This window comes from Diprion similis, chromosome 8 (genome assembly GCF_021155765.1).
Source record: "Diprion similis isolate iyDipSimi1 chromosome 8, iyDipSimi1.1, whole genome shotgun sequence".
Classification (NCBI taxonomy): domain Eukaryota; kingdom Metazoa; phylum Arthropoda; class Insecta; order Hymenoptera; family Diprionidae; genus Diprion; species Diprion similis.
Genome location: NC_060112.1, coordinates 2,548,117 through 2,564,950, shown reverse-complemented (window position 1 = coordinate 2,564,950; position 16,834 = coordinate 2,548,117). Strand labels below are relative to the sequence as shown.

At 34.9% G+C, this 16,834-nt stretch overlaps 3 protein-coding genes across 10 annotated transcripts; 1 reads left to right on the top strand and 2 right to left on the bottom strand.

The window, feature by feature from the left end:
- The first annotated feature begins 1,731 nt into the window (after nt 1-1,731).
- LOC124409657 (G patch domain-containing protein 4) lies at nt 1,732-5,081 on the top strand. The gene is made up of 4 exons (XM_046887420.1): nt 1,732-1,945; nt 2,284-2,406; nt 2,494-2,656; nt 2,748-5,081. Exons 1-4 carry the CDS (start codon nt 1,873-1,875, stop codon nt 4,519-4,521), a joined length of 2,133 nt encoding a protein of 710 aa, XP_046743376.1. The 5' UTR covers nt 1,732-1,872; the 3' UTR covers nt 4,522-5,081.
- LOC124409667 (probable transcriptional regulatory protein PERMA_0079) lies at nt 4,886-6,088 on the bottom strand. The gene is made up of 4 exons (XM_046887438.1): nt 5,812-6,088; nt 5,440-5,689; nt 5,168-5,327; nt 4,886-5,086 (listed from the first exon to the last, which is right to left on the bottom strand). Exons 1-4 carry the CDS (start codon nt 6,056-6,058, stop codon nt 4,886-4,888), a joined length of 858 nt encoding a protein of 285 aa, XP_046743394.1. The 5' UTR covers nt 6,059-6,088.
- A 2,460-nt stretch (nt 6,089-8,548) lies between these two features.
- LOC124409655 (endothelin-converting enzyme homolog) lies at nt 8,549-15,869 on the bottom strand. Of its 8 annotated transcripts, none has more exons than XM_046887416.1 (13): nt 15,851-15,869; nt 12,894-13,007; nt 12,590-12,761; nt 12,297-12,506; nt 11,935-12,215; nt 11,753-11,851; nt 11,486-11,656; nt 11,143-11,291; nt 10,807-11,029; nt 10,271-10,730; nt 10,021-10,167; nt 9,793-9,932; nt 8,549-9,490 (listed from the first exon to the last, which is right to left on the bottom strand). In XM_046887416.1, the coding sequence occupies exons 2-13, from the start codon at nt 13,005-13,007 to the stop codon at nt 9,314-9,316; spliced, it is 2,343 nt and encodes a 780-aa protein (XP_046743372.1). In that variant the 5' UTR covers nt 15,851-15,869; the 3' UTR covers nt 8,549-9,313. The 8 variants fall into 8 exon arrangements, with proteins under 8 accessions (XP_046743372.1, XP_046743374.1, XP_046743369.1 ...); XM_046887418.1 differs by lacking the exon at nt 15,851-15,869 and adding an exon at nt 15,331-15,708 and having other exon boundaries at nt 12,590-12,746; XM_046887413.1 differs by lacking the exon at nt 15,851-15,869 and adding an exon at nt 15,331-15,707.
- Between the last annotated feature and the right edge of the window lie 965 nt (nt 15,870-16,834).

Below are 16,834 nucleotides of genomic sequence, written 5' to 3'. Positions count from 1 at the left end.
ATTACAACATAGATCTTAAAGATGGCAAAATAAACGAACCTGCAATATTGCGATACTTGTGACAAAGAATATGTATACATATACCTATTTCTAATATGAAGGAATACAAGAAAAAAAATATGTATTCAAAAAACAATACTGCAAGTAACAATCTGTAAATAATTTTAAATCTTCGTAGAATAGTATATTCAGAAAGGAAAAAAAGAATGAATATGAATATAGCTTAGTCTGAGAAACCATGTTATACAATGCAATGGATATATTACTATAATACAGAAAAACAAGTATGATTTTGCAGATAAATGTGAAATCTTAAAAAGTGGGAAAAATCATTCCAAAAATGAATGAAAATTGTTACAATGGTGCGTTGAGAAGAGAAAAAAATCTCCTTCCTTTATTAAGTTGAAAAAAAATTTCAAGCCACATTCATAGGTGTAAATATAGGTAAATATAACTTTCTAAAATTTCTATCAGCATCTAAGAAAAAAGAGGAATCATACTGTTTTTCGTATAACGATATAAATAATAAATATATAATTACTTAATCGAATTAGATAGCAAATTATTATGTCACAATTATACTATACAATGCATATGCAGGTATATATACATATAGGTATATGTTTATATGTATACATATGCACGCGTGAGACTATGCATCAAGTGTGTCGTTTTACGGATACATTGCACTAAATATCAGTAAGAAGAAAAATGTTAATCTGAAAGCTCTATAATTGAATAGGAATAAAAGAACCTTAACGATAGACGTGTATATATAGCATGAAAATTGTATCTCTTTATCGTGCGTATATAAATACAAAGAAGTTATGCATAATATGTACAACACACACACACACAAACACACACGTAGTGTGTATAAAAATTAAAATGAAAAAGCTTTAGTTATTCAGGGCAATCGATTCAGGACACACGAGACTATTATAAATAATAATATTTATCAAAAGTGAACACCTCTCGTTCCAAATCGAAAAAGCTATTCTTTACTTCTGACTTCTATGTAAAACTTCGATTTAAAAGAAACTATCATGTAATAAGTTCTGACTGTAGTTTCAACAATATTATTATTAATAAACACCAGTTAGACACATGAATTGAATAATATTCTACCTTCTCAGCTAGCTCAAACGAGAATTATCGTCTTTTAAACCTTTTAACGGATTTCGATTTCCCGCTTCGAAATGGCGACGCGATGGTCGCAACCATGAAGTAAGAGGGAAGTAGGAGGAAGGAAACAAGCACTGAAATCTCAAACATCGCTCGGTCAAAAAGTTGGTCCAGTTTTTGAGGACCTTGAGGACGTAAGAGAACTTGTCGTGGATTAAGCGCCCCTTGCGGTGTAAACTCGTATAGCGAGTTCTTCCACCTATGATCTTACGATTCGCTGTTTGCCACCTTTTCTTCGGGTTTGAAAAAACGATTGCTCGATTTCCACTTCTAATGCGCATTTTACGAATTTACGAAGTATGCTATAGCAAAAAGGTTTATAGGTTACGATCGCCGCTCTTCTTTTTTTAGATTTTAAAGCGAAAATATCACTTTTCCATAAGAGGCGCTCAAATCCCATTCAGACAATTCTTCTTACGTTACCTCAAACTGTGGACAAATTTTATCGCAGTTGTCCACTGGTGATGCCTCTTCTCTACCATTTCCTACTGGTTCATGGTCGCATGCCACTACAGAACATAACCTCAAATGTATCTCATGGGATGGAATGGCTTATGGCGCGAATCGACTTGGTTCGGCTCCCTGTATTTCGCAAATAAAACGTTACTCGCTTCTGAATTTTAATGTGAATTTGAATCCGCAGAAGTGAAATTTGATCGACTCGTCTGTTCAATTGAACGATAAAAAATGGCAATGCTAGCAGAACCACGTCGTAAACAGAAATGGACATTGAATCCACGAGGCAAACAATGGAGCGACGGTAATCATAAACCATCTTTTGCACACTCGCATGAAACGAAAACCTTTCTCACGGCGTTTTACTATTGAATCCTATAAATTCTTCTGGGCATTTGAATCTTAGTGCTTGTGATCAACGTAATTCTCCAAAACGAGCCTAACTGAACTAACACAGCTACAGGTTGTTGGATTCATTTTCATTTCACGTATCACCGATATTCTTTTGCTTTGTTTGTGCGAATACATACAATTTTCTTCAAAAATGTTACACCTCACAAAATGAAAGCCAATTTGGTTCTGCTTTCCAAGTCTGTTAATCCATTTCCTTTCTTTCCATTCTATATATCAACGCAAAACCAGACTCAACCAAATTTGGGCAAAAAATGTTAGAGAAAATGGGTTGGTCAAGTGGCAAAGGACTAGGAGCTAACGAGCAGGGAATGACGGAGCACGTTAAAATCAGTTACAAGAACGATCAGTCAGGTGAGTCTGTGACTTAATTTTACGTAAGTGAGAACACCTTCCATTTGACCAGCGTGAGCGATTGACTGTAACTTGCTTTGAATCAAGGTATCGGCTTCAAAGACTCAGGAGATCAGTGGACCCAGCATCAAGCAGACTTCAATAATTTCCTATCCCAACTGCAGGAGCAGAATTCAATTAGTACCGAAATAAATACAGAAGGCGTCGAGTCTTTGGAATTGAAATCCAAGCAAAGCAAAGCTCGTGTGCAGTAAGAGTTTATTATTTAGTCGCTCTTACATTTATTTTACAAAAAAACCACGAGGTTTTTGCATTGGGTTTAAATTATTTCCTATTTTCAGCTACCACAAGTTCACCCGTGGTAAAGACGTCAAGAAGTACAGTTCTAAGGATCTGGCTAATATATTTGGTAAAAAGGATCTCAAAGATACAACGGAGATCTCGAAACCTGAGAAAGTGGAAGAAGTGACAGAAGAGGTCGCAGGAGCCAAAGATAACAGGGGTGGTGTTCTGACTATAAAAGGTGGCAACATAGACGAGTATTTTAAAAATAAGTTGCCTAGTTTTATGAAGGGAAAAAATTCAAGCAGTCGTGACAACAGAAATGATTCTGAAAGTGATGAATGTGAAGCCAAATTGGGGTTTGGATACAGTTCTACTAAAGAAAACTGTGATACTGCTGTTTCTGCACTTGCATTCACCAACGAGGGGCTGGATTTGGGCTATTCCGAGTCAACGAACGACTCAAAAAAGAAGAAAGTAGATTTTGCTTATGATAATCCATGCTTGGACCTGCAGAAAAGCAAAAGTAAAGTTGAAAAGAGCCCAGTTGACTGCTCTAATGAAGGTTTTGTGAACCCTGCATTAGATCTGACCGATCTTACATCTAATAAGAGTAACGGGGCAGAATTTGAGATCTCACGCGTCGAACTTGGACTAGATAATGATGCGCTTGATCTGTCCGACGAAAATAGCAGAAAGAAGCGTGTAACTTTTAACGAAAAAGTTGAGTACAGTACAGATGTCTGTAAAAAGAAACGAAAGGGCAAAGGAAAATTGGACAAATTTGAAGTTGACAACAGTAAGCTGAAAAAGAAGTTAAAGCAATCTTCTGTGGCGAATGAATCTGTTTCCAGTAACGAGTTTGCAGGTTTCATAAACGAAGCTTTGGACGTTGAAGTGTTCAGCGAGGAAGTGAACGACAATGAAATGAACGAAAGGAAAACCAAAAAGTCGAAACGGAAAAAAAATCGCAGGGCATCGAATTTAGAAACAATTGAAGAAGCTGCCGATGAAGGTGGTAGTCAACTAGGTGAATCTGAAATAGGTGAAGCTGTCTTGCTTGATGAAGGTATTCTCAGGAAAAGCAAGAAGTCGAAAAAGAATTCTAATGTTGAGGCCAACTCTGAACTAAGCGAGGACACTGGAGAAATAAAAAAGAAGGATAAGCGAAAAAAATATGCTGAAAACAAGACAATCGACACTCATCAGGAAGTCGTTGTTCCAGAAGAGTCTCTGGATACAACTAAGTCCGATAAAAAGAAACAGAAGGGGAAACAAGAGGAAGTGGAGATTACAATTCACACAGAAATGTCAAGGAGGAAGAAGAAAAGGAGGCATAAAAAGGAGAAGAGTGAAGATATTGAAAGCGCCAATGGAGAACAAGAAAACTCTGATATTCAGATAGAAACAATCGACATTACCAATGTAAAAAGAAAGAATAAAAAGAAGGTAAAACTAAATGCCGAAGAGGAACAAAACGGCACGGTTGTGACGCTCAATGGAAACGATCAAGCCGATATTACCAACAACAGTGGTCCCGCGAAAAGAAAAAGTGTTGACGGTGGAAACTTTGCCAAATCTCCGAAGAGGTGTAAAGTGGAGAAGCCAAGTGCTACAGAGGATGCAGAAAACTTTGTGCAGAATAGAGACCTTTCTGTTAAATCAACACCACCGGCTTTGTGGGACAAGAAAGGTAGTAAGTCAAGAAAAATATTCAAATCACTCTTTGCCAAAGCACCCACTTTGTTATTCTCAGGGTCGAATATCAATGAAATGCCAGGTTATGGCACTGATTTTGAGGATATAAAGCGATGTGTACAAGAAAAATGTTAATTAATTTAATAACGTGAATTATTGAGAGTTCAGAGGAAGGGGGGGGGGGGATTAATTTATTATTACCAATATTTACATCATAGTTTTTTGAATTTTAAACTATTCATGATTGCTATTTTCACAGTCAATTTAAATCTGTACATATTTCGCTGGCACAAGTTTGTTTATAATAATTGATAAATCTAAAAACAAATTTATCAAAAATTAAAATATAGTAAAGTATGGATTCATCGATAGAAATGAATTAAACTCCTCATAGGTGATTGAAATTACATACGAGAATAAGTATACAAGTGTGAAAATCGCAACAAGGAAACTAATGTATAGTACAAGATACAGTTCTAAAATAACAAGTAACAATTTACTATGCTATGTTATCGTGTAATCTAACAACGTCTTCATTAGCCTCGAGTTTTTCGCATAGTCCAATGGCTATTGATAATTCACTGTCGCTCAAGTTGACTAGTGTTCGTGGAATATATAGCGCCTCTGCAGATTTCACTTTGTAATTCATATCCAACAGTCGTTGTTTCACGTTGAACAATACGTTGGGTTCACAGTAAAACTGAAGGATACAAATTCTGAATAGAACATCATTCAAGCCTCGCCACTTTACTTTACTCACTTTTTTCGATCAATCACTCACCTTGTATTCCTTAATATCATTGTGCTCGACCTCTTGTACATCCTCGGCATCTACCTGAATTGCGTGATCTGTCGCCAATCCCAGATCCCCTTGAATTTCGGTTGTTATTACTCCCTTGTAATCAAATAAATGCGCGACACCTGGATCGGTTGTTGACCAACTATGTTACAAATAGAACATCCGTTGATTCTTGAAGGTCAACTTCATATTCAGTTTTTTCAAATCTTGAGATTAATTCCAAATTCAAGTACAATTAGATGCTGTGACGTTACCCAAATTTCCTTAGCAATGTATTTATGCTCATTTTAAATTGTATAGCATTGTCGCATGCGTATTCAACCAGAATTACAGCGCCTGATGGGCCCCGGAGATCGACCCGTCCATGCGTTGTTAATGTTTTAGCTGCGGTAGCTGTCTTTAGCACGTTGTTTATGGTCGCTGCAGGCATTGCAGCTTTTTTAGCTGTTTCTATAATTTGTGCTAGTCTAGAGTTTGTGGATGGATCAGCATTATTGTTAGCTTCTGTAAAATTGAAACAATTGTGAATCATTGTTGATTTCGTATAATTTTTAGGACAGACAGAACATGAACAATGATCTTTCTGAATTATAGTTGTAAATAAGTCGATAATTGCTATTTGTTACCTGCTATCGCTACGAACATCAGTCGACGTAACTTGTGGAAGTTTAAAGCACGTTTTGCATCGATAATAGCTTTATCGTGTTTTATATTCGACCATTTACTGTGTCCAGCATGCCTTTTACTACATTTTGACGAAATTATAAGCTGCCTCGTGATCAACGATCGTGCAAAATTAATCATTGGACCGGGATGGATAGAATAGCGAATACACCGTTGAATAATCCCAGTAACTCTAACCTGATCTAACATAACCTAAAATCGGAACAGACATCGTGCATAGAACTATGAAGCTTATAGAAGGGCACCCTCTAATGGATGTCCAATGGACGGCGCGTTCAAAATTGGTCAAACTCTGAATGCAATTAGGGAATACATAAGATTGATACTAAGTTTAATGTGAACTTAGTACGGATATTCTGAACCGGCCTTTAGATATGTCTCCTACCAAGCATAAAAATATGATAAAAATTGAGCCTTTCTATACGCTCCATGCATAGAACCAAAAGATGTGTAGAAAGTCACGCGTGCCGAAATCCGACACTTTGCTATGGAGCGTATTCCGAAATGTAACATACATATTGCGTCACTGTGGACTTGAAGCATATAGACATGCTCTAAGCACAGCTTCGTTCCATACTCCGTTGACCACGATGTCCACCATCCCATGGTTTCAATCTTAGAGCATATAATCAAGGACGTATGTTTCAATCCGTGGTTTCAATTATCAAATGGCGCGAAAAGTTGACACATGTTGGCAGGTTGGGAAATTGTTTGCGTTATTGTTTAAGATCGCCGCAGAAGCATTGAATTAAGTCTATGCATTGGATGGAGTAACAGAAGCAATTTTTTTTTAATGTAAATAATATGGGTAATTATTTATACATGTATGAACGTATGTGTTTAATAATTTGTTTCGCACTATTATTTTTCCCATCTTGAATCGTCATGTTAAATCGACTAGCACCACTTCAAAACTTCACAATCAATTTTATAGATTTACACAAAATGAATTTGAGGTTGCAGAGAGGATAAAACCGATTCTTAAGTTTATTATTTGAGTCTGATTACTATAACCAAATATCCAATATACGGTCGGACACTAAATATTAATTATCTGCCGGTAGACTATTTTCTCTCATGTCACGCCACTGCTATGCAAATGCAGGCATGAGTGCGGTGTGATTATACATTACGTCAAAAGTTTCTTTTGATTATCCTTCTGTGTCCCTTCAATTATGATTGCATTAAACGTAAGTAAATATATATTTTTTTTCTTGCAATTTAAAATACAATAAGTACATACAATAATAATAATGATGTATAAATTGTATCAGAATTTGAAACCATACATATTGGGTTTTTTTTTTTTTTTTACTGCACTTGGTTTGGTCTTTTGTTCGATATACCATTTCAAAGCGATGTTTGCTGTCAAAATTGATAATTATTTTCCGAACCTATGTTTTACGTCAATACTTATGATATTTCCGTATAACAGCGATGTGCATATGGTGTATGTAACAAAGGCATAAATATTTGGGTCGAAATACATGTTCAACTATACTAATCGTCACAAACTAAACAATAATCGCATATTAAGCATTAAGTAAACAACGAATGCCTAATGTAAAGTTTGCACAGGGTTAATACAAATTGTTTAGTTGGAGTTAGCTGCCGAGAATACATAAATGTGGAATTTGCGTTCGGTTAACCAAGTTTTCTTTTAAATCAAATTTCAGCGATATGTTTTTATCTTGAGACATGTAACTAGCAGGCGCACGCGTCCGTGTGTAAACAGTTATAAGTGGAATTTTTATTCCACCTGATTTGCAGATATTGAATTTTTCCGATATTCATGGATATTAGATACAATGTTTGCTAGTTTATTCAAGACACATTACCTTCACCATATTTTATATGTGTATATTTAGGTATGTATATCTGCTCGCGGATAAAGCTCGTAAACTCAACATTTCTTTCGTTTTCTTTTTTTCCCCTTCGCGACTGTTCAGATTAGTTATACAATCTCAGCTAACACTATACAAAAGTATTAATTCTCCTCAAATGATAAAGTAAAACATATAATACAGAATTTTAAAAATGTCTGGTCTTCATTACGCCTTGACCTTGTACTAGATTTAAAAGTCTCGAATTAAGTAAAGATAGAAGAGTTCCTTTCAATGTCATGCCACAAGTTATGCAATATTTGAGTTTGATTATATTTGTAACTTTACAAATTTTCGTGCATGATAATAATTTGAATTCTAGTTTTTTCAGAACTATATCGTATAGCACAACGTCTTTATCTCAAGAATAAAATTCCCGAATGAACTAGTGAAGAAGGAAAAATATCTTGCGACCATTTCATATCATCATTCGTTTCGGCATGTCTTATCTCGAAATATGAATTATGGGTAAAAGACTTGTCCTCCAAATAATTTCTCAAGACTTTTCACGGATTCTTATACTCGTGTGTTCAAAGTATGTTTATAACTTTTGAACCTGTCTGATTTACTTATCATACAAAAAAGCGAAAAATTGAAATAAAAATGTGTTCAATTTTATTTTTTTATTTTCAATCATATATTCATTCTTTATTAGCATCACCGAATAATATATTATAGATATGGACGTCACTTAATAACAATCTAGTACCATTAAAACGACAAAAAAGAAAATAAACAAAAACTTCTCATTTTCCTTTGGTATGTTTGATTCGATTTTGGTTTTCTTTTTTTTTTCCTTCAATTTTACAAAAATCATGGCTATCTACTCATGTAATGTACATACATATATTTCTGCAGCTCTAGCATGCCTGCTAAAGCTGAAAATTAAAGCATACTTGCTAACAACTATTAAAAGATGTTTGTTTTTTTTTCGTTTTGACTCCCGACTCATTTTGTCCTTCTCTTATATTAAATTAAATATTATCTAGTATGGAGGTATAATTATTCCTAAATTTGATCAAATATTTGAACAAAAAGCGCTTTGGTTATCTCTTCTCACTTTTCCGTTTTACTTTTAGGTCAACATACAATCGTCAGTTACTTGAATTTAACGGATAACAATAAAAAATGAACGATTAGTTGTTTTGTTTATAGTTAAAAGTAACGAAACATTAAAACACATATAGGCTGCTTAGTTAGCATGGACATTGTAAATACATAAAATGTATGTCCCCTGCTTCCCTGATATTTGAAATGATTCAAACTAGCAACGGCACATGGACAAATTAGCTGAATTTATAACTCATTGTCAGCGTATAAGATGATTTAAAGAAGTTATGCTGTTAATGGACCATTGGAATAAGCAATTCATATAACAATCGCAATGTTACCTGTGTTTATTGTTCCGGTTTTTTCTCTTTCCCATATCGAAAACTCTCGAGTAGCTTCCGTACGAATAGGATTAGGAAACAATCGGTCAACTCTTTGTAACAAACCTGTGACTTTGTTACATGCGATAGACTAACTTGACTGCAGTATTTTATGTCCAATTTTCTTCTCTTTACCATATCTCGCATTTATCAATGGGATTCATTTTTGAACCTTTAGGACAATTGAACTCTGTCGCAAACTCTGGCGAGTTTGACAAAGGCCCGACGACTCTGTACTTCGATGTACAGTGTGAGTCCTTCTCTATCTGCAGACCTACAGCCTCAGATGTTACTGCCGAACACCAAACCTGCGAGAGTAGTTCAGGATTAGCGGGAAGCAAAGACTAGAAGGCACGGTAACATAATTTCATGTATTTGAAAAATATTAGTATTTTTGAGAGTCAACCATACTCGCATCATTCTGGCGGGCATTTTCGAGTATTATATGATAATTCAAACCTAACATTGCTGGATATTATATTCCGCCAAACATTTTTACGTAAGGAGTGATGTTTTTGTGAAATTTTTTATAAATACTTTTTAATTACTATGACTAGTATGGTTGATTCTTAAGTTATTTCACGGAAATATTCAAACTGTTCACACAAACCTGAGCAAAGCTGACAAAAAATAGTTGCCGATGAGTCAGATTAAGGCCTGGTAAATGCAGGTGATCCTTGTAGTCTTTTGGGGTTTTTAGATAAGCGTGGTACGCTGCAGTCAGTCCTCCATTATCCGCTATATTTTCGCCTGAACAGAGATCAGAGCTTTAGAATCTGGGAAGAATTTCACTGCCGAATGACTCGACAGAAGAGATATAATTTTTACATGAAATTACCAAGTGTTTGTCTTCCGTCAATATGTCTTCCTTTTATTTCGAATTTATTGTACTGGTCGACAAGGCATTCTGTTCTGGTTTTGAATCTATCGATAGTCGCATTGTTCCACCATTTGTGAAGGTTGCCATGCAAGTCATATTCTCTACCTAACAAATGATACAGAATTATTGTTTATCTTAGTTTCTCGATTTTTCACGTGACGCGATTATCCGGACAATTCGCTATAAAATCTTCTCAGAAGTTTCTTACCTTGATCGTCAAAAGCGTGCGTAAGTTCATGTCCCATGACAACACCGATTCCCCCAAAGTTTAGGCTTTTCGGATTTTTAATATCGTAAAAAGGACTCTGCAGAATCCCAGCCGGAAATACGATTTGATTTTTAGTTGGGGTGTAGTAGGCATTGACGGTTGGCGGCGTCATAATCCAGCTGGTCTTGTTCACAGGTTGATCCAGTTTCTCCAAATTCCTCTTCAAGTTGTACTGATTAACCCTGATATTGTTTGTAAAGTACTCGTTGACTTTTATTGACAAGTCTTTGTAGCGATCGTCCAATTCATTGGGGTTCAAAATGAAGTCGGGAAATCCGATCATGTCTGTAATTGCGTTTGCTTTTTCTTCTGCAGATTTTCTAGTCTCCGCGTCCATCCACTCGTGGTTTTTCAGATTCTCCGTAAAAGCGCGACGAATCTCATCTATCATTCCCTCAGCCTGTGATAAAAAAATTCATTATTTTCAAAATCCTTCGCACAAACGCAGAACATCTTCATTTGTTGAGGCTACTTACTCTAAGCTTACTCTGTCCGTGAAATACCTCGCGAACGAACATTGCTCCAATGGCAAAACCCATTACATTATTAGTGTCGCTCACACAATAGCGCCATGGTTCATCTCCTCCTTCAGATCCAATCAAGGCCTTTTTCAATCCCTTATAAGCATCTCGGAATGGCTTTGACAAGTACGCCGTTAATGATCGCACAGTTTGCCAAATCAAGTAATTATTCAATATGCTATAGGAAGATTCAAGTATTAATTTTCTTTTTCATCTGCATAAAGGTACAAAGACACAACCTTCCAATTCTCTAGTCGTTTGATAGAAAATTCATGTCTTGAGTGTACTCACACTTTTCCCTCCTCACTCTTGTTGTACTCTTCGATGATCTTGGTCAAATTGGTAAAATACTCCGGGGCAAAATTTACTATCATTACTTTGTTGTTCAGCTTCTTGCTGACTAGTCGCATGGCGTAGTTGAAATACTCAACCCACTGCATCTGAAACGTGAAGAGTAAAGCGAGATTTAATCTCTGGAACACGATACTGGAGATATCGAGATTTGTAATAATATTATGTGGCTATTAGCCTACTAACAAAAGTCGATCCTATCGAAAGCATATCGATATTATTTCTATACTTGCCTGAGTTATGCGATTTCTCAAATATTTCTTATTAAGGATTCGCCACTTACAAATGGAGCCTGATGTTGCAATTCACTCAACGGCATTAAATTATACAACTTTTCTTCGTCTCGTCTCTCTGCTTGAGGTATTGTGATCTCTGCCAATTTTGTTTCGAAATCAATTATATCCTGCATCTGTTTCCGCGTCGAATTTTCTTCTCCGCCAAGCAACATTCCGATCTTGAAAAAAAAAAAAAAAATGAGAACAAGTTGAAAGTCTGTTTTCTCTAAAAGAATTGATCGCTTCATTTCTAGGACAATTAAAAGAATCATCACCTTGGTCATGTACTCCAAATACTCAGCCAGCACCTTGGCATTCTCTGTTTTGTTCAGGTAATTGTCCGTCGTTGGTAGAGTCAGTCCTCCCTGATCGATCTGGGGACAAACGATGAAGAAAAACGTTCAGACTTTACAATTACAAGCACTCATAGTCATTGATTTTCAAAATTATGCCTCACCTGTATTATGTGTCTACTACTGTTTTTGTCATCCTCGTTTACCGACCACGAAAATAATCCGCCCATGTTATACTTGTTCTGAAGTATGTGCATACGGTTTTGGAGCGACCAAGTAGATACGTTAAACTTTCCAGATATGTTCCACCCGCCGATAGCTTCGAGCAAAGTGAGCATGGGCTTGGCGCCCAAGGCTTCGATGGTCTCGTTAGCGTCCATGCAAGACATGTAGTATAGCTTAGCCTTTATCTCAGCCTTGGACTTGATTGCCGACAACGGTTTTTCTGCTCGATGTAGAAAAATAAGAAAACAATACTTTCAACGACATATGAGTAGACAAATTTTTACCCATGTGGTTCACTTACCTAGAACATTTTTTACCACCAGCTGATTCTTCTGTTCTAATTTGTCAAACGTACCCCATGTACCCTTGCCGTTTGGAATTGGATTCTGTTTTATCCAGCCTCCGCACGCGTATTCGTAAAAATCATCGCACGGATTCACTGCCTTGTCCATACTGTTTATTATTGACGAAGCCACGACTACGCAGTGCTCGGTCAGGCAATGCGAACCGTCTGTAAAGTATTACAATGTTAGTATAGCATCGGCTTAATTCTTTTATTAGTATTATTTTTCCATAGGATTCAAAATTACTTACTGTCGCCGTGCGATGTGACGTTTAAAATCTGGGCATTATCCCAGCCACTTTTACTGCTTATCACAATCGACATTACTATTACCGTGAACAACAAAGCCACACACGTAATAACAAGACATTTCTCCATCGTGCTTCGAGCCCTCCATAGCGTAGTGCCCTGTATAACACCTGACTGTGTGTAACAGTGGTACAGTTTCATTATTCGATTAACTACAAGTTTGTAGTAGAGGTGAAAAATTTGATCAACGTAGGATCTTAATCATTTTCTCGAGATGTTTAATTAGTTCTTTTCTTTGCAACTTACTGTGTGATATCTTATGTGGGTAGCCGACGTACTGATACCTTCGCTGTTGAGAGCGACGGAGCCAATACTACTGCTGTCTTCATCTTCAAATTCAGCTTGCTTATATCTAGTCATCTAAAAAACAAACGATTGGTGATACAGTGAAGTGTTAAGAAATGATATTCCGCAATAAATACCCATGTATTGTGTATGTACTCATGAACAGTTTTTATATTTTACTCAAAATGGTAGTAATCTACTGTTTAGATCTTTGATAAAACATTGAACAATAGTCTTAATTTATACTTCTTATACTGACTCAATAATATAAAACTCGGTAAATAATTTCATTCAAATTCAATGCCATCTATTTATTGATGAAATTGAAAGAAACCAGAATGAATAACACGTAAACAATATAAGTGCCCCGCATTGTATGTCCCTTTGGGCAATCGAATAGGGATTTAATATCAAATATCCACTCTAACATGTGTTCACCAGTTCTTAATTATGGATAATTTCAGTAGACCCTGTAATTTATTTACTTATTTATCTTTTTATCTACCACTTTTTACTGTAAACAAAGCCAATCTTTAATGGCTGTAAAAGTAACACACTTTATCATTCCAGTTCAAATGCTGAATGCACACTGAGTGCTGTGCTCTGTTCTTTCTGAGCGAGTCAGTCACATCTCAAGTGTTGGTTGTAAAACTCATATGTATGTAACGATAATCTGCAGATATGTGTGGGTAACTTGCGATTGATCGGAGATACAGTATTTACTCCAAGACATCCGTGAAATCAGAGACGTGCACACCGATTAATCCAGGAAATATGTTATACCTATATATATATAATATATGCATGTATGTATGTATGTATATATCTATAAAATCATAGGCCGGTAAAATTATGAACACGATTATATGCCCAGTTCTTTCCTGGATCTGATAACTGAGCAGAGAAAGATAAGAAAAATATAGGGAAGGCTACTGTGATGTACACAGTGGGGTAAGGTCATCTAAACAAGTCATGGGTAAAATTAATGGCCAACAGAATAATAAACATCACTATCAGATGTTCCTAATAATAATAAGATCGCAAAAAACAGAATAAGCTGCAATGCATGAAATATGTTGGAATTCTGGTTCTTTTAGACAAATGAGAAAAGTACTCTTAAATAATATTTAAAACTTTTTGATTTACTCACTTTTTGTCAAAATTTATACCGAATTCAACGATCTTTAAATCTATTTCTATCGTAGATTACAAAACTCTAACAATCAATTAAATTTATTATTCATGCGTCAGAAATGATATCGCGTATAAAAAGAAACTCGTAAGAAATTCCATACAAAACTATTGTCTGTACAGATGTGTATAACAATTGACGTATAGGTTTTTTTTTTAATTTCTCTAACTGTTCAACTGAAAACTGTATGATGCTGCTCGCCTTTAGAAGTTGAAATTGTAGATTCTATTTTTATACGTAGTTAAAAATAGCCAGTTTTGACGTTGACCAGCCTGTGGAAATTCTGACCCGTGATTATACTATCTAAGTATGCCAAAAGGATTTGATTTCTCTTTAACACTGCTTCATTTGAATACCAGGACTTTGAATTGTACCAACTAACTAGCTGACTGACTACACGTGGAGAAAACAATAGGTCTAGTTTGTATCTGGTAACAGGATGCAAGCACTTAACTCTTGTGGCACTTTCAGTCTCTGAGACCAAATAACACGCCGTGTTCTGTGTCTGTATTGCATAAATTCATAGAACCGAAATAATAGGTTGGTTCGAAAAATGCTTTTCTCTATTCCAAAACCGTTTACCAATTTAACACATATGTGGTAATTACCGTACATTCATCTACGGAATAATGTTGTTCGTATAATTGCCACTATTATCATTTTTCTATTGATGTATTACAATATTTATACTCTCAGGAATTTAGCAAAGGTAAAAAATTTCATTATAAAACAACAGATCTTACTGGCAGACTTGTGCCAATAGTTATAATTTATTTTTTTTGCTTAACAAATTGCACGTCAATTACTCTTCATCAAGATTCCAACAATATGTAATGTACCACTTTAATAATACACTTGGCGTTACACATTCATTGATCAATGTGTAATTCAAAGTACGTGTAAACAGCAGAGGAAAGGTTTATTTCTCTTTTATTGGAAAACCAAACGTGTTATACTACTGTTGTTCGTAATGTTATATCACTATGAAGATCGTTACAAATTTGTTGGCAAATAAACTGTTAGTATGAAACTATCGATGAGCGGGTGTCAATAAAAATGAGAGAGAGAAAGAGAGAGAAATAAAAAATACCGCATTCCTAGTCTAAAATCGTTCAAAGATAGTAGAGACTATATTTACAATAGCTTTTTATTTAACACCGTTTACGACTGAGTTTTTTTTTCCCTAATGTGTGAATTCCTACTCACCTTTACTGACATGTTGTAATTTTCCCAAGAAGAATCTATATTATGTTATCAATATCGCAGCACCACATATATGCATATAATATGTATATATATATGTCATATATAAACATACGCATTCAAGCATATAAATTAATAGTTAATTATATTCCTAGTCGATATTTAGGTACTAAGGAACTTTGCATAGCTTTTTTGTTTTTTTTAGAACTAAGGCATTTTGCTTTCAAGTCTCGGATAAAATTGACTGCATCTAACAGGTATGCTTTGACAGTATTCAAAGGGAAGTTTCCCCCTCTACTAATGTCGATATTGATTTTCACTTCAGCCTTAGCTTCACACTCTAGCTGTGCAGCCATCTTCCTCTATCATTCCACAAGGAGAAATAAAATCTACACCACCTTTGATGTCAACGCTATTGTTTAGTCGTTTACTTATTTATTTATTTATTTATTTATTACTCATTTGCTAAAAAAATAAAAAAGACAAAAAAAAATGATAATCACTGAAATTTCTTATCAAGTACCAAGTAAGCTGCTGCTGCTCCAGCAAACTGTAAATGATGTACACTCCCTTCTTTACGCTGGGATACATACATGTATGGTCATAATGGAGAGAGAATTCTTTTTCTATATTTAAAATAACAAAGAAAGGGAAACAGAAAATTACGAACTTGAATTATGATGGAATTTCTCAATATACTCGATGATCCAATCTTCTCTCTGTATGATTTTGTTTCGTTTCTTTGCCTGCAGATAAGTGCCACATCATTAGTCCGAAAGAAATATATTTCAAGGGTGTCTTTCACAGATTATATTTTAGCTAAGTGACTTTTTTTTTCGTCTTTCAAGACAATAATTGAGCAATCTAATCTTCTATCGATATGCTATTTCAGAAAGTTAATAAAAGAATTCCATGAAATGCTGGAAAAGCAAAGTTGTATGAATTTCATTCAATATTATTATCTGGGAATTTAATTAAATGTTGACATTGAACTGATTGTTGAGTTGTGAATAAATATTTCGAGTTTTTATTGCATCAGAACGGGTTTTTTTTTCGTCTTCTTTTTGTTCTGTTTTCTTTACATTAGGTACAATATTATACAGTGGTATTTTAATTCTCTCTGTTACAGAATCATTGTACGTTGTACATAAAAAGGACGTATTTAATCATATACATGTATAAATTAGTTTCTAGACGAAGCATATTTCAATTAATATGCGGATGTACATATTGAATTCCATAATAATTGTGATAATTTAAATACAATAATTATATTTTACATATAATGCTTTTGGTTTTTAGCCTATATATCTATATTATATATATATACTATATATATATATATATATATCTATATATATATATATTCGAGAGTCTTTCATAATATTAATTAAGAATTTGATACAAAAAATAGTTGCATATGTAGTATATATGTATATTATTATTACTCTCACCGATTCATAACTTTCTTCGTATTGGTTCAGTAAGGAGAAGATTTTTTTTTTCA

What these genes read in the sequence shown, in the direction of transcription:
- LOC124409657 (XM_046887420.1), top strand. Translation starts at nt 1,873, where the DNA reads ATGGCAATGCTAGCAGAACCACGTCGTAAACAGAAATGGACATTGAAT. An exon ending in AGGCAAACAATGGAGCGACG is followed by an intron (nt 1,946 to 2,283) that starts GTAATCATAAAC and finishes ACGCAAAACCAG; the next exon opens with ACTCAACCAAATTTGGGCAA. An exon ending in CAAAGCAAAGCTCGTGTGCA is followed by an intron (nt 2,657 to 2,747) that starts GTAAGAGTTTAT and finishes TCCTATTTTCAG; the next exon opens with CTACCACAAGTTCACCCGTG.
- LOC124409667 (XM_046887438.1), bottom strand. Translation starts at nt 6,058, where the DNA reads ATGTTAGATCAGGTTAGAGTTACTGGGATTATTCAACGGTGTATTCGC. An exon ending in GATGTTCGTAGCGATAGCAG is followed by an intron (nt 5,690 to 5,811) that starts GTAACAAATAGC and finishes TCAATTTTACAG; the next exon opens with AAGCTAACAATAATGCTGAT. An exon ending in ATGATATTAAGGAATACAAG is followed by an intron (nt 5,087 to 5,167) that starts GTGAGTGATTGA and finishes TGTATCCTTCAG; the next exon opens with TTTTACTGTGAACCCAACGT.
- LOC124409655 (XM_046887411.1), bottom strand. Translation starts at nt 14,993, where the DNA reads ATGTGTAACGCCAAGTGTATTATTAAAGTG. An exon ending in CCAAGTGTATTATTAAAGTG is followed by an intron (nt 13,008 to 14,963) that starts GTACATTACATA and finishes TTTGTTTTTTAG; the next exon opens with ATGACTAGATATAAGCAAGC. An exon ending in ACGGACAGAGTAAGCTTAGA is followed by an intron (nt 10,731 to 10,806) that starts GTAAGTAGCCTC and finishes TTTTTATCACAG; the next exon opens with GCTGAGGGAATGATAGATGA.